Source organism: Anabrus simplex, chromosome 1, assembly GCF_040414725.1.
Source record: "Anabrus simplex isolate iqAnaSimp1 chromosome 1, ASM4041472v1, whole genome shotgun sequence".
NCBI classification, from domain to species: domain Eukaryota; kingdom Metazoa; phylum Arthropoda; class Insecta; order Orthoptera; family Tettigoniidae; genus Anabrus; species Anabrus simplex.
Window position 1 is genome coordinate 1069406920 of NC_090265.1, and position 25343 is coordinate 1069432262.

The window sequence follows — 25343 nt, forward strand, 5'->3', positions numbered from 1 at the left end:
CCAAGCAGTATATGGAAGGTGGAAACGTGGATATAAACCAGACCTTATTTTTGTGAGTGAGCGGATTGCCCATCAGTGTATTAAATCTGTCTGCCTTCCTATTCCTAACAAACAACATCGTCCCATAATGTGCCAGATATTAACAGCCGTCAGACCACAGAGTGTTTACTTGAAGAGAAGATATATGTAATTTCAGAAAGGCAAACTGGGAATGTTTCACTTCCTCTTTAGATAAAAAGATGAGTATGATCAGTCCCATACCAGAGGCATATGACCAATTTATTGATGCCATTAACCCTTGTCTAGTGGCACGTTACTAGTCGCGCACGGAGGTAATCTCCGGGGTTAAAAATGTGGGTCATTTCCCTCCTTTGAGATGTTGTTTTGGCTTGTTTCTTGCAGTATTCTTCGGTATAATTAAAAGAAACCCTTTTAAATACTTGTAGGTTATTTGTACACAATTTGTTTAATCTAAAACCAGAATACTGTAGACCTTAACTATGTCGAATGATCTTATGATATTAAATTCATGAGACTCGTCATTATTTACGACAATCACATCATATGAAATATAAAATAACATTTTTCTAAAATAAGTTTAGAAGAACAAAACAACAAGGTCATTGCCATCTAAAATCACAAAGTATGCACTAAAATATAAGATAATTTACTTGGATGAAAACGGTTTATACTGGTGTAGTGACAATTTGAAAAATAACGTGAATCTCCAGAACGTGTATGAGCCAATAAAACTATTGTAGATAAAGTAAAATTAGTAAATTCATGATATATGATTTTAACACATGAGTAATATAATAAAAATCTTATGGGCTATTATGCCATGGTCAACTCCTCTCGCTTCTTCCAGACATTTTGACTACTGCTGCGGTAGTCATCTTCTGTGGCGTCGTGTAGATACGCTGTCCTGTATCCCGCTGGCGACTGCGAAAGTTGTTTGGGAAGCAGCTGTATTTATATGTAAGAACATGAACATGTATATATAAGAACATGAACGTTTTACACAATACTTCACACATGAATAGGACCGGCAGTTTTTTAAAATCAGGAGTTTATAAGATAAAATGTAACACCTGTGGAAAAACCTACATCGGGCAAACCGGTAGAAACTTCAATATCAGATACCACGAGCACACTAACGCAATAAAATACAACAAGTTTTCAGCCATCGGCCAACACATGCAAGATTATAACCATAATTTCACCAATATCGAACAAGACACGGACATCCTCGTATTAGCAAACAAGGGCCCTTTACTCGACATAATGGAAAATTACTACATACACCTAGACCAATACTTTAACGCCAGTCACAGTCTCAATGAAATCTCAGAGTAACCCAACATACTCTTCGATCTATTTATCACTTTCCTCAGAAACAATAATGCAGCCAACCAAAACTCAATCCTAAATTTAATCAAAGGTACATTTCCGAGACAATTACCCTTTCTCCCGCACCCTTCAACCCCACCTTAAGCCCTCTTCCCCTCCTAAACCACCTCCACTCTTCCTAAGCCATACATAATTTTATATGTGTCATTTCACATTGCATTCTTCATTATAAGGACTTACTGTTTTCCATGATTATATAATTTTTTACAACACTGAGCCCCCTTTAACACTTTGTTCCAAACCTCTTATGTATATTCCTTGTATATTTATTAGCTATTACTCACCTGTCCCACACTAACATCTCTTTTCATTTACCACATTCACTTGTTATTCCATAATAATCTTACTGTTAAAATTAACATGTTCTTAGGATTTCGTCAAGAGTGATCTTTGCTTTGATGTGGCAGATGATGACCCCTAGATGGGTCGAAACTAGTTCCATGTAACTTTAAAATATTGTGAATATATTTTGTATTGAATAGGTGGAAACCTTTACTGTGTTGTTTACTCATATGTTATCCTTAATTAAGGTACAGCCCCAGCATTTACCTAGTGTGAAAATGGGAAACCACGGAAAACCATCTTCAGGGCTGCTGACAGTGGGTTCGAACCCACTATCTCCCGAATGCAAGCTCACAGATGCGCGACCCTAACCGCACGGCCACTTGCTCGGTTGATTACATTTTAGGCCTTTCTCTAAACTACCTTGTTACGCAGCGTGAATAAAATGATTTATAGCCTAGACTGTAGTGCGTTATTCCCCGAATTTACATACCGATTTTCATTAAATTCTGTTCAGCCATTTTCTCACAAACTTACATACATACATACATACATACATACATACATATATACGTACATACTGCATTGCAGTCCACATGATTCACCTAGTACCTACAAAAAATGGTGAGACTGAATGGCTGTGGTAATTTTCTCCTCCATTTCTTAACTAACTGCATGATATGTGCGCAGGAAACTGTGTTTCGAAGACTGCGCGTGGTAGGCTGAAGTAGGTGCAGAACCGGCCTGCCCTGTCTGTCAACTTGTGATGGTGCAATGATTTGTGTGGATTAAAAAAATCTGCTCTGTGCTGCTCTGCGCTGCACTGCTTTAGCTGCTTCGCCTGCGTCCCAATGTGCGCGCCTTATGCACTCTGCACTTCGAATTTTTCCCTCTCAACTTCTATTTACTTTCTTCAATATCTCGAAAATTTCCCTCAACACTTTCTCTGGGATTGACGTTAAAAATTAATTTGGACTTTAAGGAAACTTTTAAGCCCAAGAAAAATATGGGTCGTCGCTTTGGAATTAAAAATATAACTGGATGAAAACATTGATGTACTTTCGTGCTGTTATGCTCTCTGCACTTCGAATTCCTTCCCTCTCAACTTCCATTTACTTTCTTCAATATCTCGAAAATTTCCCTCAACACTTTCTCAGGGATTGATGTTAAAAATTAATTTGGACTTTAAGGAAACTTTTAAGCCCAAGAAAAATATGGGTCATCGCTTTGGAATTAAAGATATAACTGGATGAAAAAATGTTGACACTCCAACACAGGGCAGCACACAGCCGGTATCGACAAGCAGACACAGCCAAGGCCAACTAATCTATCTAGAGCGGCCTTGGCACAGCACGTTCGGTTCAGGCACATTCCAGCTGAAGCAGAGCATGTCCTGTTGCCTCTCGAAGTTCTCTCTAGGACGCAGTTACAGTCCTGTGTCCCGTGTCTCGGCACTGTACCGAAACACTCCGCCTCAAGCTCCTAATGTTGCGGAACAAGTGAATGTTCTGGTCTGCCCAACCCTAATATGAGGGCATGAATTCTGACTGGGTCGCTCCGAGCAGTCTGTTGTCTGATTTGATCTCGGAGCGCACGACCTCTAATTGGGTCATGCCGAGCAATGGATCCTCTGGTTGGTTGACTGTAATGTCCATTATCTTAGTAAACTTCCGCCGTACGTTATATAAAGGGGTGTACCAGGCCTTGCTGAGTTTCAGTCTCCTTTCTATTAAAGTTATCCGGAAGTTAATGTATTTCGATTGCTTCCCTGTAGAGACGGGAGTGAAAGTGGGATGTTGTGGCCAGCATGTCAGTATCCTCATAACGGATCTCATGCTTTCCGTCAAGCAGTGCATGTTCCGCTACTGCTGATTTGTCATATTGCCCCAAGCGACAGTTTCTTTTGTGCTCCGTCATGTGAGTATTGACACTTCTGCCAGTCGTGCCAATATAAACAGCTCCTCAACAGCACGGTATCCTATAGACCCCAGTAGATGTTAGAGCGCCACGTGGACCTTTGGCAGAACGTAACATGTTTTGTAGCTGTTGGGTCGGCTGAAAAATGGTCTTAACATCCTGGCTTTCAAGGAGCCTTCGAATACAATCCATGATGTCCCGAATATACGGCAAATAAGTGATACCTTTCTTCCTATGTCGTTCTCGTTTACTGTTCGCTGGCTGTCTTCTGGGGTGGAGTGCTCTCCTGACCTCTTGTACCATGTAGCCATTGGTTTGTAAGGCTAGATCAAGATGCCGTAGTTCCTTCTCGATGTACTCTGGTTCACAGACACGAAGGGCGCGATCCACCAAGGTCTTCACCATGGCACGCTTCTGGCCAGGGTGGTGATTGGAATTTTTGTTTAAGTATCGGTCTGTGTGTGTTGGTTTTCGGTATACTTGATGCCCTAGGGATCCATCATTCTTCCTCTTCACCAGCACGTCCAGGAAAGCTAATTCCCCATCCTTTTCCTTCTTCACAGTGAGTTGTATACGAGGATGAATACTGTTCAGATGTGTAAGAAAGCCGTCAAGTGCCTCCTCTCCATGTCCCCATATCACAAACGTGTCATCCACATAGCGGAACCAACAGCTGGTTTATTTACAGCAATCTGCAAGGCTTCCTCTTCAAAGAACTCCATATAAAAATTAGCAATAACAGGGTAAGTGGGCTATGAATCTATCAAGAAACGACTACTGTCGGAGGAGAATCTCACATTCCAGAAGGCGGAACAGCTCGCGTTATCGTTGGAAGCGACCGACAAGGACGCAGTATCCTTGGCCTACCACCCCACACCCCGACTGCAGCAGTTTTCAACACGACATTCTCTGAGCTCCAATGTACCTAATGTGTCATCGCGTGTTGTGAAAGTGCCTCGGTGTTTTTGTTGTGGTTATAAAGGTGGTCATACTACTGCCAAGTGCCGTTATCGGGAATATGTTTGTAATTTTTGTGGGAAGAAGGGTCACTTAGAGAGGGTGTGCAAGTCAAAACATAAGAGCAAGTCTCAATTTCATGTAAAACCAAACATGCCTACAAACAATTCTTCATTTTCTAAGGGTAGTAAGAATCCGCAGGGTAGCAAACTTAAACCTAACCAGCATTATATAGACTTACATGAACCTATTGTTAGTCACGAAAAATTGTGTGATGAGGTGTATGATATTTCTAACATTTTTCAGTGTGATGAAAATGATCAAATCAATCAACCTCAGTTAGGTAACATAACAAAAGTTGAGCCTATTAGAGTAAATTTGATTGTTGAAGGAAAGCCAGTTAATTTTGAAGTAGACTCTGGTGCTTGTGTATCTGTTGTTTCTGAAAATTTTTGCAAGGCTAATTTAAGTCATGTACAATTGATTCCCACAGCCTTAGTTTTAAATTCTTACACCCACGAGAAAATCAAGCCTGTAGGGAAGTTAGAAGTAAATGTTCAATATCAGTCCCTGGAAAAGAGTTTAGAATTGTATGTTATTAGTAATGGATCTAATCCTCTTATGGGGCGTGATTGGATTAAAGAGCTCCAAGTTGTTATAAGCATTCCTAGCAGTGTAAATAACGTAAACTTATCGAATGTAAAAACCAATGCAGAGTCTAAATTAGTACAAGACTTATTTAAGGAATTTCCAGAGGTATTTACTAGTACATTAGGCTGTTTTAAAGGAGATCCAGTAAAATTAAACCTCAAGCCAGATGCATTACCTAAGTACCACAAACCTAGGTCAATACCTTATTCTTTAAGAGAAAAAGTTGAACAAGAATTGCAAAGTTTAGTGGATGAGGAAATTCTTTCGCCAGTATCCTCAAGTGAATGGGCCACTCCGATTGTGCCGGTATAAAAAAAAAAGGTAAAATCCGTATTTGCGGAGATTTTAAGGTCACTTTAAACCCCTTTCTAGAAGTAGATAGACACCCACTTCCTAGAATTGAAGACAGCTTACATGCAGTTGTTGTTAGCGGAAGAAAGTAAAAAAACTATGTACTATAAGTACACATAAAGGATTATTTGCTTACAACTGTCTTTGTTATGGAATCTCGTCAGCACCGGGTATTTTTCAAAGAGTTATTGAACAAATACTACACGGTATTTGGTGTGGCCTCATTTCTTGATGATATTATTGTGACAGGAGCAAATACAGCAGAACATTTGTCAAGGTTACGAGAAGTGTGTAAACGCCTAAGTAGTCATGGTTTGACTGTTGGCAAAGATAAGTGCAAGTTTTTCTGTGACAGTCTAGAATATTTAGGCTATGTCATAAGTAAAGATGGTTTAGCTACGGCCAGTGATACGGTCAAAGCAGTTGTTGAAGCTCCAGTTCCTAAAGATGTTACACAGCTTAAAGGATTTCTCGGTCTTGTGAACTACTATGCTAAATTTATTCCTAATGTAGCTACTATTCTTACACCTTTGTACCAGCTACTTAGAAAAGATACAGATTTTCACTGGAATTCAGCTTGTCAAAAATCTTTTGAATTAGTCAAAGAAAAATTAGTTTCAGCTCAGGTACTAGCACATTACAACCCTAACTTACCACTCAAGTTGTCATGTGACGCATCACCTTATGGCATTGCAAGTGTTTTAAGTATAATAGAGAAAGATAGTACTGAGAGACCACTTTCTTTTGCAAGTAGAGTCTTAAACTCAGCTGAAAGAAACTACTCCCAAATTGATAAAGAAGCCTTGAGCATTGTGTATGGTGTAAAGAAGTTTAATCAGTATTTATGGGGAAGACATTTTACTCTGTGTACAGATCATAAACCGCTTCTAACAATTTTTGGTCCTAAAAAAGGTTTACCAGCCTTTGCAGCAGGTAGATTACAACGCTATGCATTGTTTCTATCAGGTTATGACTATGACATTCAGTATGTCAAATCTCAATGCCATGGCAATGCAGATGGCTTATCTAGGCTACCTGTATCAGCCAATCAGATCGAGGACGTTGATGTTAGTGTCGAGTACATGGGTAGTTATTTACAATGCATAATGGAATCTGATGTTCCATTAACTTTAATGATGTACGTATTGAAACTCAAAAAGATCAGGAGTTAAACAAAATCCTTGGTTATGTGTTGTATGGATGGCCTAATACGCCAGATCCAACTTTAAGCCACTTTGTTAAAAGGCAAGCTGAACTAACTGTAGAACAAGGAATTTTGATGTGGGGCTACAGAGTTGTAATTCCAAAGTCCTTGAGAAAGTCCTTGTTAAATGAATTACACAGTGGACACCTTGGAGTAGTTAAAATGAAATCATTAGCTAGATCGTACTTATGGTGGCCTTCAATTGATCAGGACATCGCAGCCATAGCTAGCAGTTGCTCAGCGTGTCTTGCCCAGAGGGACAGTCCTACTAGAAGTTCACTCCATGTATGGGAATTTCTACCCAATGTATGGCAAAGACTTCATGTAGATTTCTTAGGTCCTTTTAAAGGCAAAATGTATTTGATTGTGACGGACGCTCACAGCAAATGGTTGGAAATTGAAACTGTTAACTCAACTTCAGTTAAGCAAGTCATTGAGAAATTACGTCCTATGTTTTGTAGATTTGGTCTTCCTGAACTCATTGTCAGTAATAATGGCCCTCCCTTTTCTTCTGATGAATTTTCTCGATTTTTGAAAGAAAACGGGATAAGGCAAACCTTGATAGCACCATATCATCCAGCTTCTAATGGACAGGCTGAGAACGCAGTTAAAATTGTGAAAAAACGCTTAAATTGTGCAATCTTTGAACATGAAGATGTAAATTTAGCTTTAAGTAGATTTTTAATAGCTTATCGTATCGTTGTACATAGCACTACTAATGAAACTCCTGCTAAACTTATGTTTAATCGTCCTTTGAGAACTAGATTGGATTTAATCAGACCTAATTTGCAGAAAACTGTAGTAAATAAACAGGACAAACAAATAACTAATGCAAGAGGTAGTCACACTAGGCAACTAACTATAGGACAACCAGTGTTAGCTAAAGACTACAGAGGAAGAGATAAATGGGTAGAAGGTAGAATCATGCATAGACTAGGCCCAGTTACATATTTGATTCAACTCGAGTCTGGATTGACTTGGAAAAGACATATAGACCAACTAGTAGGATTACAGTCAGGCCCAGTTGTTGTTAGCTCTGAGCGAGGAACGTCACAGTTAGTTGACCTTCCCTCACGATCCGCTCCTCTGCTTTCACCAGCCTCTGAATGTCAACAAAGTTCCCCTTCACAACCTGTCTCATCACCGCGTCAAAGCCCAGTAGCCACTAGCAGACGATCTCTGCAACCCGCACAGCTAACTGTTACGTCACCTGCCGCAACGAGACGTTATCCACTTCGAGATAGGAAACCTATTGTAAGATTCAATCCAGAGTAGAGTGGCCTACTCATTCTTTTGTATTTTTGTATAGGACTGTATAGCAAGGTATATGTTAATTTGAGTTTTCAATTGTAATTGTATGTTCCATTATATAATCACTTTTTGTATGTGGCTTATATTGGTGTGTTTTGTGTCCTCCAATCAAGTGTATGGCATTACCTATGTTTTGTTGTTATTGAAAAACGTAAGGAGGAAGGAATGTAATATATTTAGTTAAGTGTTCATTTTATTTAATGTAACCTTGCGAGTACGCACAGCTATGATATTGTATTTCCAGCGCTGTATATGTCATAGTCATGTGGTTATAATAAAGCACCGCATTGGCTACTCCCCTCCAGCCCACCCCTGCCGCAGCCTTCCCTCTACCTCCCGTCAGTCCTGGATAGTCAGTCTTGCATTAGCAGTCATGCATACGCTGTCATGCACAGCAGCATAAGCAGTCTAGTATTGTCAGTCGTAAGTCGTGCACCTCAGTCCGTTCCTTAGCCGATGTGGCATTTTAAATTAAGTGTGTCTCTACTGATTGCCTACCCCAAGGTGTTCCAGATGTAAAACCGTGGTTTCCCATTTTCACACCAGGCAAATGCTGGGGCTGTACTTTAATTAAGGCCACGGCCGCTTCCTTACCAGTCCTAGCCCTTTCCAGTCCCATCGTCGCCATAAGACATATCTGTGTCGGTGCGACGTAAAGACGATAGCAAAAAAAAAATAGCAACCTGGACAAAAAGAAGTTAATAGTACTTAAGCATACCATGGAAGCTCCACATCTAAGATTACAGAAGTAGTCAAAGTATTTATGATGTGAAAACCATCTTACCCCAGCTCTGAAGTTTATTGAATTCCATATTGTTGCAGCTCTGTGTGTTTTGTTATTACAAGGTACAGTTGCATGTATTCAAATAGGATGATATGATACCTGATATCTAAATATCCTTGATTTAAAAATCAGTTGCAATACTGTTCATTAAATGGTAATGCATACCTGTCAACTTGTACGGTTTTTATGTAAATTGCAACATTTTACGGTTTTACGGATCGATGGTTTCATTTTATGACTTCCTGGACAAAAATTTGAAACGTTAACATTTGATAACACTAGCCAACATTATTTTGCAGTAAAATAGAAAATATTTAATTTTTATGGAAATCGCTGCCCTGATTCCGAAAATGATGCTATTTTTTCCTATCATGTCTAGTTTTGACGCAATTTGGTATTTTAGTATCTGCATGAATTCGTAAGATGTAATGTTGAGAGATGTTCTCGCGCAACTTTTTAAAAAATACAATTATGTGATTTGATTTGTTATTGTTTGCATTTTATTATTTTGTAGTTGGGGGTTTCCTGGTAAATTCATAACAAACTCCCCCAGATACGCAATAGACCGCGAGGTATGTAGAATTGAAGATAAGACAGTTGAGCGTTTGTCTTTAGTCTTAGACCACTTGAATAAACAGACGTGTTAAAATCCCCAGCCCTTTTGCAATGTTTATGATGGACTGATAAAGCAGTTGCTTGAGACCGGCTCCAAGAAGTACTGGTACGTATTTAGTGCGTCTTTTAAAATTCATTCATTTAATTGTAGGCCTATCGTGTGTGGAAGATTTAATGTAATTTCAAACTGATCACTAATAAGTGAAGTGTTTTAATACCATCATGGCTAGTGTTTCAGGGGTGCACAGAAGACAGTGTAAACAAAGTCCTCAAAAGTTTTGTTACATTTGTGGAGTTTGTGTTCGATTCCAGGGTGCGTCAAATACACTCGTTTGTAAAGAAACTTTATTTTTCTTACTTCAAATTGAAAGTTGGGGATGAAGAAAACTCTTTCGCACCTCATATTGCATGCAATACCTGTGTCGAGGGACTACGTTACTGGATGAGGGCAAACGAAACTCATTGCTGTTTGCTATACCCATGCAATGGCGAGAGCAAAAGAACCATCATGACGACTGCTATTTTTGTATGACCCATGTTGTCGGTTGCAATAAGAAAAGTAAAAACAAAATTAAATATCCGAATCTCAAGTCAGCTCTTCGACCAGTTCCTCATGGACCTGACTTACTTGTACCTACTCTACCCACTTGAGTGAGGATAGTAGCAGTTCATTGCAATCTGACGATGAAGAAATAAATTTCGAGCCACATCAATATCACTCACCTTCAGACAAATTCACGTAATCCAAATTGAATGATCTGATAAGGGACTTAGAGCTAACCAAAGAAATAAGTGAATTACTTGGTTCAAGATTGTGCGAAAAGAATATGTTGGCACACTGTGTTACATTTTCCTGGTACCGAAATCATGACGAAGAATTCCGAAAGTATTATACTCAAGAAGATGAACTTGTATTTTGTACAGATGTTTCAAATCTTCTGCGTCAATTGGGAGAGAAAGAGTATGATCCTAGTAACTGGTGTGTTTTTATTGACTCTTTTCCAAAAGAAGTTTAAAGGCCGTTTTTCTTCATAATACAAATGTTCTGGCATCCGTACCACTTGCACACTCCACAAAAATGTCTGAAACATGTGAGACCTTAAAGTTGGTGCTTGAAAAAATTAAATATCACGTGTATGGGTGGCAAATTTGCGGTGATTTGAAGATCATTGGATTGTTCCTGGGAAAAGAAAAAGGCTATACAAAATTTCCGTGTTTCCTATGTGAATGGGATAGCAGGGCACAGGATAAACACTCGGATACAGTGAATTGGCCAGAAAGGAAACAACTACAACCAGGATCCAGAAGTGTCGTGAATGTAAGTCTTATTGACCGTGAAAAAATTCTGCTTCCACCCTTGCACATCAAATTAGGATTGATGAAACAGTATGTTAAGGCATAAGAACAAAGTAGGGATTAATCTACTTTCAAAAAATAAATAAAAAGAAAATATAAAAGTAGCCTATGCTTCCAATATTTATCCACTAAATTTTCCTCATTATCAGATGCAAAAATCAAAGAAGGCGCATTTGATAGACCACAGATTCGTAAACTGATGAAGGATAAAAATTTCACAGACACGATGACCAAAATTGAGAAAGAGGCATGGAACGCATTCAAAGATGTAGTGACTAAATTCCTTGGCAACATTAAGGACCCTCAATACAAAGAAATTGTAAGGAAAATGTTGGTAAAGTTTAAGGAACTCGGTTGTAATATGAGCCTTAAGCTTCATTTCTTAGCTTCGTATCTGGATTATTTCCCTGCAAATTTAGGAGCTGTCAGTGAAGAACAAGGTGAAAGGTTTCACCAGGATCTCAAAGATGCAGAACGACACTATCAGGAATGTTGGGATGTGAATATGATGGCCGATTACTGTTGATCGTTGCACGAGACGACCCTTCTAGAGATCATTTGGGAACTTCAAATACCCAGAAATTCCACAGAAAACGGAAAAAGACGGAGGTGTGAATCTAACCTGCACATAATGTAAGTAAAAAAACTATGTATGTTTAACCATGTAATTTTTGTTCAAGGTATGGTTATATTAATTTAAAAGCAACTGTACAGCTGAAACTAAATAGGCGCTTTATGCTTCAGTTTCACGAATTTCAGTATACATTTAAAAAATAATACAAACCATCTACTTGCTTACAAAGCGGCATTTATGTATATGTAATACATGCAAAATATGATCACATTTTGCTAGCTGAAATTTACATTAATATATCAAGATTAATCAATACTAAGTATCCACAATTTTACGTAAGAACAAAATAACATTTTGTAAAATTGCCACTAAACCAGACGTGATACGCCAAAACTAATTTTTTTCTCGAATTTGAGAAATTCATAAAACCCACCTATTTTCCTCTTTACTGCACAAAAAAAGTGGGGGTTTTTTTGCAGGCTAGTGTAATCGCTCCACTTCCGTACAATCGATTGTTTGCGTGGGTTGAAGGCTAGTCCACAATAGTCGATAACTCATTCTTTGATATGATTGGTATTTTTAATTGTGTGATGTTTGTGTTGTTATTGGAATTGAATTTAAAGTCGGGATAACAATTCTTCCGTGTGAATCCTTTTTGATGTGAATCTTAGGTGTTGACAGGCTCTGCTCTGAAAATTGTTCCGCTCCATTCACTTCTTGTAATTTAACCTATATCGTTTGACCAAGTGAGTGTTGTTTTTTGTTCACGAAGTTGGCGTTCCTTGAAAGTTTTGGCCTTTTAAGATTGACATTTTAATGAAGTGTTCGGTTTTTGTGTTATAACTTTGTGGTTTGCAGTTTTCTGTATTCGTTGGACTAATTACATTCGTTCCAGTGACTGGGTATACCACTATTAGCGAAGCCCATTGAATTATAACGAAGAAGAATTACATTCATTCCACGTGTGTGTATGCTTTTTACCATGTGCATATTCTTTGTTCACGAGATTGACGTCGTGTTCATTTAATGGTTTAAGACTTTGTGTGCGTTGACGTTTTTTAATGAAGTGTTTGACTGCCTTGAGTGTTTGTTATAATTTTATGTGACGTTCAGTGATCCAGGTTCATTTCTGTTTTCAGTACATATGTTCTCGGACATTTTCATACGCTATATTCCTATTGTAGATTATCATGAATAAATCCATTGAGAAGCAGTACTTCCAGACATTTAAAGAGTCATATTCTATTGATTTTCCGTGCATTCTAATATCAAGAAAGGGAGAAAAATTTGCCTTTTGCACGGTATGTGAGTGTGATATTAATATTTCACATGGTGGAAGAAACAATTTAAGTGATGATGAGTTAGTTATTGGCATTCAGATTTTGAACATAGTGAATGATCTCCAGGATACAGATAAATCCCTTTTCTTTTCATCAGTGAAAAACTACTTTTGTACTGCCTGTGACTATATCATCAACAAGTTTCCACTCCAGGATGATTATGTTAAAGCATGCTCAAGTTGCTAGGTTAGACAACATTGAAGATGCACAGTTTTCTTCCATTCGTTTTTTCTTGGAAAAGTTTCCTATCAGGAAGAGAATGAAACTACAGATGAAGTGATGAATGAGCTTCAGAGGCAGTTCACAGCTCTTCAGGTAGATGACACTTTGGTTGCAAATGATATTTGTGCCCAACTGGAATCACGTGCACAAATATCAAGAATTCATGGAGCCGATGGACTTCTTAAGTATTACCGAATTTCTAGAGTAATGCTCTCTATTCTCACCATACCCCATAGCAATGCAGAATGTGAAAGTGTTTTCAGCCTTGTGAAGAAAAATAGAACAGAGTTCAGATCATGCATGCCCAATGTTTCTCTGGAGTCTATTTCTATTTTGAAGATCAGAAGCTCTGGTTCCGGTTTGGCAAAACATTTTCTGAAGACTTTTTTCTGGAATCTGAAAAGGTCACAACTGTGATTTTGAAGTCGAACTAGCATATGATTTGCAGTGTGTATTATATTATTTCTTGCCTGTGTTACGTTAAACAAGTTTTATTGTGTAAAGCCTTTTTCAATTATCGCATATCTGCTTAATTTATCAAGGAAGTCCTGTCATGTATGCTCTAAGCTAATATTCACCATGCCTGCTGCTGTTTAACATGGATTTCTTCTTGATTGTTATGTTCGTCTACAAATCATTGGCCTATGATGTAAGTAAATATGATTTCATTGAAGTATCTTGTTTAAAGCATGAATTATTGTAATTTGTAGCCCTGAAGTAGTATTATTTTTGTCAAGCCGGTGTATATGTAGGATGTTAAGTAGTTTATTAAATCACCTATTCAATATATTAGAATTTTTATATATTTAGGAATTTATCTTTATTTCCATATGAGACTTCTTTCGCCCTTCATTGAAGTCATCAGTCATAGTACTACCTCAAGGCATAAATCAGGTACCTGATTTGTAATTAAATTGTAAATCCTATACAGTAGGGATAGTCAATGAGAAAAACAATGTTCATTGATGATATAGATACCAATATATCAGCCGTTGGCTGTAAATTACCAGTTGTGAAGGATAACAGCGTAAAATGTTAGGGTATGACCTACATAGGATAACTTGACATATTAAAAACCTAAGGGAAAGAGACTTGCATTAATAGGTAAGACCACAGGGTATTTGACAATGTCCAGCAGCAGTGGTCCGTATGAAGTATTGACGTTTCATTATCAGAAATGTTGGTAAATGTTATTAAAATTTCAATGAAAAACGATGTTGATTAATATATGGAGTTGAAATAGGGTTACATTAACTTATTTACAGATACGGTAGTCAGCACCAATGCGTAAAACCACAGGGCATTTTAGCAATGTCCAGCAGTGGTGGTCTGAAGAATCATTAACGCTACTTTATTAGAAAATCTTAGGAAATTATAAAGCTTATATATATATATATATATACACTGTATTTACATGGAAGCAGTATGGGGAGAAAGGATACAAAGTGTCTGGCACCATTGTTCATAACAATAATTACTGCCGTTGGTTGATGATCACAGTTTGACAGGGCAACTACACAGTAATATTGACAGTACTCTATTGAAAAGTTGGGAAATTACAAGCTTATATACATATTTACATGGGGGCATTTTGGGGAAAAAGGATACAAAATGTCTGGCACTAATGTGCATCACATTATTTCTGCCGCTGGTTGATGATTTCAATGTTGATAAGGCAACTACACAGTAAAATGCAGTGTGGTTTGACCTCAGTTCATAATTATTGGAATGCTAGGAAAAATATTCCAAAGTTTTTTAAAATTGCCAAATGAGGTTCTGTTCGGAGATAGTCATACTGAAAGCTGTCTGGTTGAAATCCCAGGTTTGTGAATATGGCTCCATAAGCAACGGTGAATTTGGCTGGCATGGAAGGAAACTTGTTTGGGTGTTGTAATGTTAGGCAAAATTTCGGTGTAGTTGAGACGAAAGGTCGTTAAGTACACGGTGCATTGTGAATGGCAACAATGACGGCAGTTATTTGTTGATAATTGTATTTTCAGGGAACATGTTGCGGGGTTAGAATCTTTCTCTTAATAAGTTTTGTTAACTTCTTGATAACATAAATGCTATGAGAAAAATACCAGCTTGAGAATGGTTGACGAGACTTTAAATGGAGGTATTGTCGTAATTGAAAAAAATGAAGAACATCAGGACGAAGTTTTTGTTTTTGTGATGCTGGCCTAGTGAAATTGATTGGAGTTGTATTTGGCGTAATCCTCAGTGGAGGGATTAAATGTGAAAGTACACTACGACAAGAGTCGGAGCGTCATGGCTAGGACGCGACGTCTTCATTTCTGTTTGTGAAGTGGAGCTGTAATGGCACGCCATGTTGGTGCCGGTGCGTGCTGGATTCTGGCGTGTTGTTAAAAGCTTTTGTTTAAAAATTCTTATGTACTGAATAGGTGACTTAATAAACTATTTAACATCCTACATATAGTATCTTTAATATGGATCAATAATGATATTTATCACTTGCAAAGCCAGTGTATGTCGAAAATTATTATATTTTTTGCCATGCGTGAGTTTTATTGATAGCCCTTTTCAATAGTTGGCAGGTATGGTAATGAGTTTGAAATAAAAATTCATAAAGTGTTGTAACTAAATTGGAATTGGCTTTTGTATTTCCATTTGATTTCACATCATCTTGATTGTAAAGTAGTCTGTAGAATATAAATGAATGATAACTGGGTATAATAAATATGCTTTTGCCAACACACACTTTTACATGAAATTCCTAATCACTTTTCTAATTTAAAATTATAAAAATTACGCTAATTTTTTGGTTTTGTTCACTTCTGTCGCTCAAACCTATGTCCTCTGAATTTCTGCACCAAAACTCTTATGTTGGCATGCATTGAAATCACAAGAGCTTACATTTTTGAAACATTTAATTTTCTTAGTCTTATGACAAGTATTGTATTGTTTCAGTCATGGCAGCATGCTAGAACCAATGGCTGGGAACGTTCATTTTGTGAGAAACACTTCGTGTCATCTGCCAATATGGAAATGATAGTGGGCATGCGCACTCAACTTCTAGGACAACTTCGGGCCTCTGGCTTTGTGCGTGCTCGAGGAGGAGGTGATATTCGGGATCTCAATTCTAACTCTGAGAATTGGGCTGTTATAAAAGCTGCCCTATGTGCTGGCATGTATCCCAACTTAATCCGTGTAGACCGGGAACATATGCAGTTACGTACACAGTAAGTTTTGCCAGCAAATTAGATCTTGCAAAAGCTGTTAATGTCTTCATTATTTTATGTGGGTGTTTTCAGGTGTTAGTTTTGATTATATGAATTTGTTGCTACAGGAAGGAATTCCGTGTTTTATTTCATCCCTCCTCTACATTGCGTGAGTGTCCTAAGTCTCCACGAACATCCGTGGCAGCATCTCACACTGCGACTGTGGAGGCTCTTCCTTCAGATTGGCTTCTCTATGAAGAAATGAGTCGATCTGGTCGCTTTTGCCATGTCCGTTGCTGTACTCTTGTCACACCGATCACAGTTGCACTTTTTGCCGGTCCAGCTAGGATGCCTTTGGATGCTGTTTCAGAAGCTGAAGGTAGGAAAGCAGTAATTGTGAATTATTTCCTTATATTCCTTTAGTTTTAGAATACAGAATTAACAATATTGTAAGTTTCAAGGGGCGGGAAGCCTCAGAAGAAAATAATTGACCATGAAGTCAGTTCTCACTACTTTCCAGCAGAGAGAAAGAAAGAAAAATGTGATTATTAAACAAAATTTAGCGAACACACTATATTTATGTCCTATATTGTGAAGGAGCTACTCAAGTTATATAAATCAGTTTCGAAAAAGCGACTTCATGCCTTATAGATCTGTTAGTTCATGTAGCATAAAGACGTCCATAATGAAACTTTCACATGATTTTTGTCTAAGAAATGTATTTATAACATCAAATCCACCTCAGTCCTCTACAAATTTAATTTACACCACCACTCGTTATATAAAATTCTACAAGGATACTTTTTCATTTGCTTTATTTGGCCATTTCAAAAGTAAAACCTCGTTAAGACATTTCTGCAGGGGAGAAGAAAAATTAACGCGTTGAGCGAGGAAACGTACTACTGAATATCCAACGGATATATGGAAACACTAGATACATTTTTTCTGACATGAAGGCATTTTACGTCGTGCACCCGCGGGTACAGTGAAAACTATATCTACCATTTCTCAAGATGAGAGGAAAGTATTAAAAGGTGTGAAAAACATAAGAGAACAATATGAAAATCTTCTCTGCTGGGACTTATAAAATAACAAGTGCACTGAACAGTGTGAAAAACACCAAACAACAAATATGAACACATATGCACGGGGGCCAATAAAAATATCCAAGTATTATTGCAGATCACACTCTTTCTAAAACAAATGTTAGTAGAAACCTTTTATTTCGGAGCAGTGGGTTATAAAACATTATTTTCTGATCATACTCTTAGACAATGAATTGAAGGTTATATTCGGCCACGTGTGACTGTGACAGAACATAATGACTTTGGCCGCCATTTTGAAAAACTTTGACCAAGTCGATTTAATCGAGTCTAAATTTGAAGGTGCGAGTTCAACATTCGCAACCTCTGCGCGCTTAAAGATGCAGATCCCAGTCCTGTCCACTTTCTGAATGAATGTAATGTTGTCTTCATTAAAAAGGAATTTATCATATTCCGTATCCATACCTAGGCTATCACAAGACAAATGTGCACCACGCTAGTCAGTTTCACACGATTATGTTCCTAAACCAGGTATAGGCTACAGTATATCACGAAAAAACTTCACTGTACCACTCAGCACAAAATAAATTTCTAACTTCTGAATGGAATACAAGCACAAATAGGCTCCCTTTTTCTGTAATCACGCAACTGTGGCAACGGCTCTTACCAGAGTTGTAAATCATGTTTCTTTCACAAGGGATGACAAATAACATTTTCAGGGCTAGGAAAAAATGTGTTCGTACTCGTAGTAAGCAGTAATAGCAAAAATTCGTGATATGATATGTGTGTTCCTGATCCTGATATAGGCTACCGTATCACGCAACATTCGCTACATTTCACTGTACCATTCAACACAAAATAAATTTCTAACTACTGAATGGAATCTGAAATACAAGCACAAATAGATTCACTGTGTTATTCAGCTATCTTGCTGCTAACTGGTAAGCAAAATTGAACATTCCTGAGGCCCACAGGTTGCTTCCTGAACTTGCAACTTATTGTGTGAAGTTCAGGAATTTAAGGCCCTATTCCATAATCATGCAACTGTGGCGACGGATCATACCCGAGTTGGAAATCATGTTTGTTTCACAAGGGATGACAAAATTTTCAGGGCTAGGAATAACGTGATCATACTAAGTGGTAATAGTGAAAATTTGTGACGCAATAAGTGAGGTATTTTTATATAGATTTAATATGATGAGAATCGGGACTTTGAATTTACAATGTGCTAAGCAGGAGAACCTGTTAATGAGGAACGCAGTAACGAGGTTTTGTTATACCATCGTGGGAATCTAGTCCTTCATTGAACATATTGTATGATTTTTCCAATGTTCTGCAGTTTCTTCAGAGTTCATGGACACCTTATATGCCCTCTCATAAGGCATTGTAGAGTTGATTAAAAATGTTAGTTTCCCCAGAAAGAATGTGTGTGTTAGTCTTGTCTTATGTAGATAGATGTTTGAAGCACTTCAGTCTGGTTGCTGTCATATTTGAATTGTTTTAATTTCATGGGTGCAAATAGATCTTTCTGGCTTCTAGGGAGTTTTTCACTTTTCTTGGATATGACGATCTTCTTGAACAGGAATAGCTGCCAATCATTGAAATTACCTTTTCAAATTCCATGACAACTTCTACGTTTTTCCTACTAGTGGATAATTTCTACATAGTCTTAAGGGACCATTTATATTGGTAATGTCGACAATTTTTCTTCTTCCATTAAACAATGAGTAACCAGGATTATTATTTATTTGGTAATGTCTGAAGCCATTTCCTTTCAGTTTCAACTTAGTAATTTTATAACTGTTAGGTTCTTCAGTCCTCCAAAACTAATTTTGTGTAATAAATTTATGAACTACCTGCAAGAAAACATATGGTACGGTAACAGAAAAAAGGAAACAAGTTAGTTAAAAGATGTGATCAAAAGTTGTTTCTTTTTCAGGTGTTGCCATGTGTGTTCTTGCTTTCTTCAGGTTCCCTATGGGAATCAACATCTACATCTTGAGCGATACATATCAGTAATTTCTGTCATAAAGAGAGGGCACTGACTTCATTTTTTCTTATGTTGTTGAAAGGCTCTCGATTCAATTCTTCAAAATACAGAATGTTTAAAAACTGTGCAATATTGACTTCAAGCTTATTTGTATAATTGGTTATTTGTGTTTCATCAATCAATCAATTAACCACTGATCTGCATTTAGGGCAGTCACCCACGTAGCAGATTCCCTATCAGTTGTCCTTGGATTATGCAAGTGCAATATTTTTAGTATCTTTAGCATGTTATATGTGTTCAGAACGTATGCATCAATATCAGAGTTTAACTCTGGCATTTTTCATGACTGGTACCCTCCAGAAGTCTGGAGCAGATCAAAAATGATTTGATGGGTTTCTGTGGATCTAATTTTAAAAAAGGATCAACAGTGTAGGTTGTTTTATTCACAACTAGCCAGTTTAGAAACTGTCCATCTCTTCGAGAGCTTTCTGCTATTGTAAATCTAGACAGTTCTTTCTGTGTGATTATCACCAAGAATTCATCAACAACAGTATTTTGTAAGAACATATGTTACTCCAGAGAGACAAGTGGATTTGAATCCTACCGTCAGTTGTCCTTAGATGGCTTTCTATGGTTTTCCATTTTTACTTCCAGGCAAAAGCTAGGACAGTTCCTATTCCGTCCACCTCCTTACCCAACTTCATTTACCATCATTCATTTCAGGGCGTAAGAAAAAAGATATAATTCTCATCTCATCTCATCCCCGACCCCATATGTATGATATAGGCAAATTTCAACACAATCCCTTTTTCTTTAGCAAAACTATTACGTGTAAGCAAAAAGTACTTGCTTTTATTGCTTGTTTTCACTATGTAGATAAGTACGGATATGCTGCTCTAATTATGATTACCCTTTTTTATTTGTATTTTTTTAATGACAGACTCTTGTCTGTCTAATTATTGTACCTTTGAAGTCATTAGTAAAAGCTTCATCCATGATTTTAGTTTTATTGTCAGTATTGATTTATAATCCAAGTAAATTACTTTTTAAGTACAGAAGTTGCTTCCACGTAAACTGCACCACCTTTCTCTGCCAGCACATTACTAATCTACAGTCACTTCTGTGCACTGATACTTGACAACCACTTGGCCTGTTTATGTGTAATGAATTTTTATTCATTTTTTGTGTGATAATACCCTCACTACCATTCTTGTACTTTACCATGTCTGTAACAATACCACCAAGCATTGGATTGGTACGGCTCTCATGAACGAGAAGATGATGGGCCTCAAATGATGGGTGGACATCATAAACACTGATATGAAAATGATGCGAAGAAGAAGAAGAAGAAGAAGAAGAAGAAGAAGAAGAAGAAGGAGGAGGAGGAGGCCATACCACCCTCATTTCAATTCACTCTTGCACCACTCATAGACTTAGATTACTTAGAACAGTCAACTCATGGGAAAAGTTATTATTTCCTATCAGTGCATAGATATTTATTGTTGCATAACGGCAGTACCGTAAGTTTAGAAAATAATTATAGAATATGAAGAGTAGATTTAACACTGCTAAAAATTGAGGTTTCAACCTGTTTTGAAATGTATTATTACAGATATTAAAATTAATTCAATCAATCCACCATAATCTGCAGTTACGGCAGTCGTCCAGGTGGCAGATATTGCTATCTGTTGTTTACCTAGTCTTTTCTTAAATAACTGCACATAATTTGGAAATTTATTGAACATCACCCTTAGTAAATTATTCCAGTCCCTAACTCCTCTTCCTATAAAATTAATGAATACAGTATTTGTTCTAATTTGTGTTCTTGATTTCCAACTTTATCTTCATACTGTGATCTTTCCTACTTTAAAAACACTACTCAAACTTATTCATCTACTAATATCATTCCACGCCATTTCTCTCCTGACAGCTTGGAACATACCATTTAAAATACCCAAATGAAAGGATCCACCACCTGTTCAACACTTTATCTTATGTGAAGGCCATCCGGAAAGTGGTACCCGTTTGCACAATAAAGACACAGGAGTAAATATTAACAAATATACACATTTTTATTGGAAAGAGCATACTTTACACTACTTCTCCACTTATAATATCCAAGCAATTTTAGGTATTTGTCATAACGTGGGACGAGTTTTTGTATTCCAGTGTCATAGTCCTCCGCCGCCAGCGTATTGAGATACGTAGTCACGGCTCGTTTAAGTTCTTCATCTCTGTCAAATCTTTTTCCCACCAGAAAGTCTTGTCATGAAGGAGAATGACACCTGTAGACAACAGACCTCGCCGTCGATTTCGTATTGCCCGCCGTAATTTATTTAATGTTTCACAATACGCATTAGCATTAATTGTCTCCACAGGCCATAAAATCAATGAGCAGTACACCTCGGCGATCCCAGAAAATGGTTGCCATGAGTTTCCTGGTGGACAGAACTGTCTTGAATTTTTTAGTTTGGTTGGTGAATGAGCATGATGCCACTCCATTGACTGTCGTTCACTCTCAGGTGATGCATAACAAACCCATGTTTCATCCCCAGTAATGATGCGAGTCAGGAAAGAGTCTCCTTCATTGGAATAGCATCCCAGAAGTGTCAGTGCTGCAGCCATACGCTTGGTTTTGTGCTCCTCTGTAAGCATGCGAGGGACCCACCTTGCACAGATTTTTTAATAATGCAGATGGTCTTTGATAATTTCATGAACATTTGTTCAAGACACATTAGGAAAATGTTCACAGAGTTCATCAATTGTGACGCGCCGATCGTTCCTCACGCATTCGTCTACTGCGCTCAGCAGTTGGTCTGTAATGACAGATGGTCGCCCTGAATGCTCCTCGTCGTGTGTATTCCCCCTCCCCTGGTTGAAGTTGCGACACCAGCGGCGATCAGACGACTCGGCCATCACATTGTCTCCATACACCTCCGTTAATTGGCGATGAATATCACAAGGTCAAACGTTTCGTGCATTAAGAAATTTAATCATGGCCCTCACTTCACAACTGGCGGGGTTCTCAATTTGTTTAAACATTTTAAATGATCACGGACACAACACAGGCAATGCTAGCGTCACGCAACCTCGCACAGAGCAGGCAGACAAGCCACTGACATAGTCTGACCTTGCCCAGCGGCAACCCGAGTCGTCAGCGCTTCATGCGGCGCTAACGGGTACTACTTTCCGGATGGCCCTCGTAAATTGCTCAAGATACAATTTGAACACTTTGCCATCCACATAATTGTAAGGTTACCTTTAAATATTGAATTTACCCTTACAGAATTGAATTTTAGTGTGTGCACACATAGACTGTAAGTTGATGGTCAAGATAAAATTTAACCTATAGACATTATCTTAAAAGACCAAATATGTAATTAGTACTAAATATTGTCCTTGTAATCTTAAGCCTATATTTAAAGGAACTCTGTAAAAGTCGAAACATGTATTCCTACTGATGTGTGATGCAATACATTAAATGTTGAACAGGTTGACCCTTCATTTGAGAATTGGATAGTGTCAAAACGGATATGGAAACGATGAAATTCATCAATTGTTGTACACACCACTTAGTCGATTAGCTCATCTCCTTTCTTCTGTCCTCCCAGCCCATAATTAGCATCATTTCTGTAACGCTATTCTTTTGTCTGAAATCTCCTGGAACAAATCAAGCTGCTTTTCTTTGGATTTTTTCCAATTTTCAAAACAATTATTCCTGATGATTATCCCATATACTGGAACCATATTCTAGATGGGGTCTTACCAGAGACTTATATGCCCTCTCCTTTATGTCCTTACTCATCATCATCACATGCAGTTTCCAGATGTTGGTCAGGTCTGCTTGGAGCATAAGCCTCTCCAGCTCTTCTTGTCTTCCCACCAGTTTTCCCTCTTCACTTTTGCCCTCTCCTGTTCTCTGCACATACTTTTCCACTCCTTTATCCACTTGCCTTTTATCCAGTTGTCTCTTGGTCTTCTCTTGGTAGTTTTCCTGTCATCTCCATTTCATGCATCCTCCTGGGTATCATTTCCTCTGTCATTCTCTTCATGTGTCCATATCATTTAAATCTAGATGCCTCTATCCTGTTCTGTAGTGGTTCTTCGTATACTATATCTCTGACCTCATTTCTCATCTTATCCATTTCATGGTACTTTTTGGAAAAATTCCACCTTTACAATACAAATCTCTTTTATTCCTTCTTAGAATAACATTATCTTATTGGAACATATTTCATCCTCATAGGGACATCTTCAGACATAGTTCAAAGACTAAATTGGTACAAGGATACAATAATACACATTACGAGACACTGGGTGATAGTGATCACTGGTTCTTTCGATGTGCTGATTAAAAAATATTAAATGTTGTTGATTTTGCTATACATGCAACGTAAGTTAAAATTTATAGAACTGGTCACAAGCACCATTATGACATACATCCCTCATTTGTAAAACCTTTAGACATAAAAATACACTGGTATTAGTTACATGTAACTGCAAGTTAGTATCAGTTAAAATCTTGATATGATTGTTCGATCTGAATTGAGTCCTAATAATAATAATAATAATAATAATAATAATAATAATGCTGTACCACCCCCGTTTCAATTTACTCTTGCACGACTCATAGACTTAGATTACTTACAACAGTTAACTCCTGGGAAAAGTTATTATTTCCTATCAGTGCATAGATATTTGTTATTGTTGCATAACGGCAGTACTGTAAGTTTAGAACATAATTATAGAATATGAAGAGTAGATTTAACACTGCTAAAAATTGATAAAAGTGATTTGTATTGTAAATGGGGAATGGCTCTGCCTCATTAAGACAAGTTTATGATGAATACGCCAGAATAGGTACATAAAACTTCCTGTATATCACTGTTTTGCTTCTCTGAGGGAGGTCCTTACTCCAAGCCAGGCTTCTGATGCTTTTCAGGAACACTCCTGCTTGTCTTCCATGCTCTATTATTTCCTTATTATTTTTTCCACTTCCCTCTATGATACTTCCCAGGTACTTGAAACCTTCCTAAGCTGTTCCCTCTGATAGGTCTCTCCTTTCTAGTTGTGATCACTATCTTCTTTCTTTTGGCATTCAATTTCATTCCATATTGTTCTACCTCATTTTCCCATGCATCTTAACTTTTCTTGGATATACTCTTCCTTTTCTCCCCAGATTAACAAGTCATCTGCAAATATCATTACTTTTATTTTTCTTTCCCTAATTTTCCTCTCCACTTTTGTACTTAACTCATCCATTACTCAATGTAAGGCAAAGGTGACAGAGTACTTCCTTCTCTTAATCTACATTTTTGCTCAGACCAGTCTGTTTGCTTTCCTCCTACTTTCACACAGCTGACCCTCTCATAGTACATCTCCCTCACTCTTTCTATTGTCTGCTTCTGAGCACCTTTTTTCTGTATGGCTTCCCATACCTTATTTCTGCTCACATGATCATATGCTTTCTCAAAGTCCAAGAAGGCCATCAGATCATCTTAACCCAACTTATAATGATGCTTTTGCACTTGTCTTACTGCGAATACAAGGTCTATTGTGGACCTTCCTGATCTAACTTTTCTTCCATCCTCTTTCTGATTCTATTCTCCAGAATCTTCTCCAACACCTTTGCACAGTGACATATCGATGTGACTCTGCTACAGTTTTTGAAATTTTTCCTATTCCCCTCCTCGAAGATGGGTATGATTAGCCCCTTCTTGCAGCCTTCAGCAGTCTTCCTCTCTTTCCATACTACTTTCATCACACGATAAAGTCACTGTTTCCCTACCTCTCCTGCTGCCTTTACCATCTCAATACTCACTTCATCTAAACCTGGGGCTTTCCCTCCTTTCATCTTGTCCAGTGCTACCTCCACTTCTCTCCATGTTAAGTCTTCTTCTTTTTCCATGTTTCTTCCTTCGTCCATGCTTTCCTCCTCAATGCATCCTTCTGGGTTTGGTAATTATTCAAATTACTCCTTCCACACTCCTTTGAGTTTCCCTTTTTCCTGCACTTTATTTCCATTTTTTATGTCATTATAACCTCTTACTCTTGACCATTTCATACAGTATTTCATTACTTCCTTTGCTATCTTCTTCCATCATGTTTGTCACCTTTCCATCCATATTTTCTTCTTCTCCTCTATTACAAAATTTTA

At 37.7% G+C, this 25343-nt stretch overlaps 1 protein-coding gene across 1 annotated transcript in view; it reads left to right on the forward strand.

The window, feature by feature from the left end:
- LOC136857981 (3'-5' RNA helicase YTHDC2) overlaps positions 1-25343 on the forward strand; it is a 587467-nt gene that overhangs the window by 281591 nt on the left and 280533 nt on the right. Inside the window, exons 19-20 of the mRNA XM_067137136.2 lie at positions 15903-16174; positions 16282-16532. Of these exons, the coding sequence (XP_066993237.2) occupies positions 15903-16174; positions 16282-16532 (523 nt within the window). The remainder of the gene's footprint in view (positions 1-15902; positions 16175-16281; positions 16533-25343) is intronic.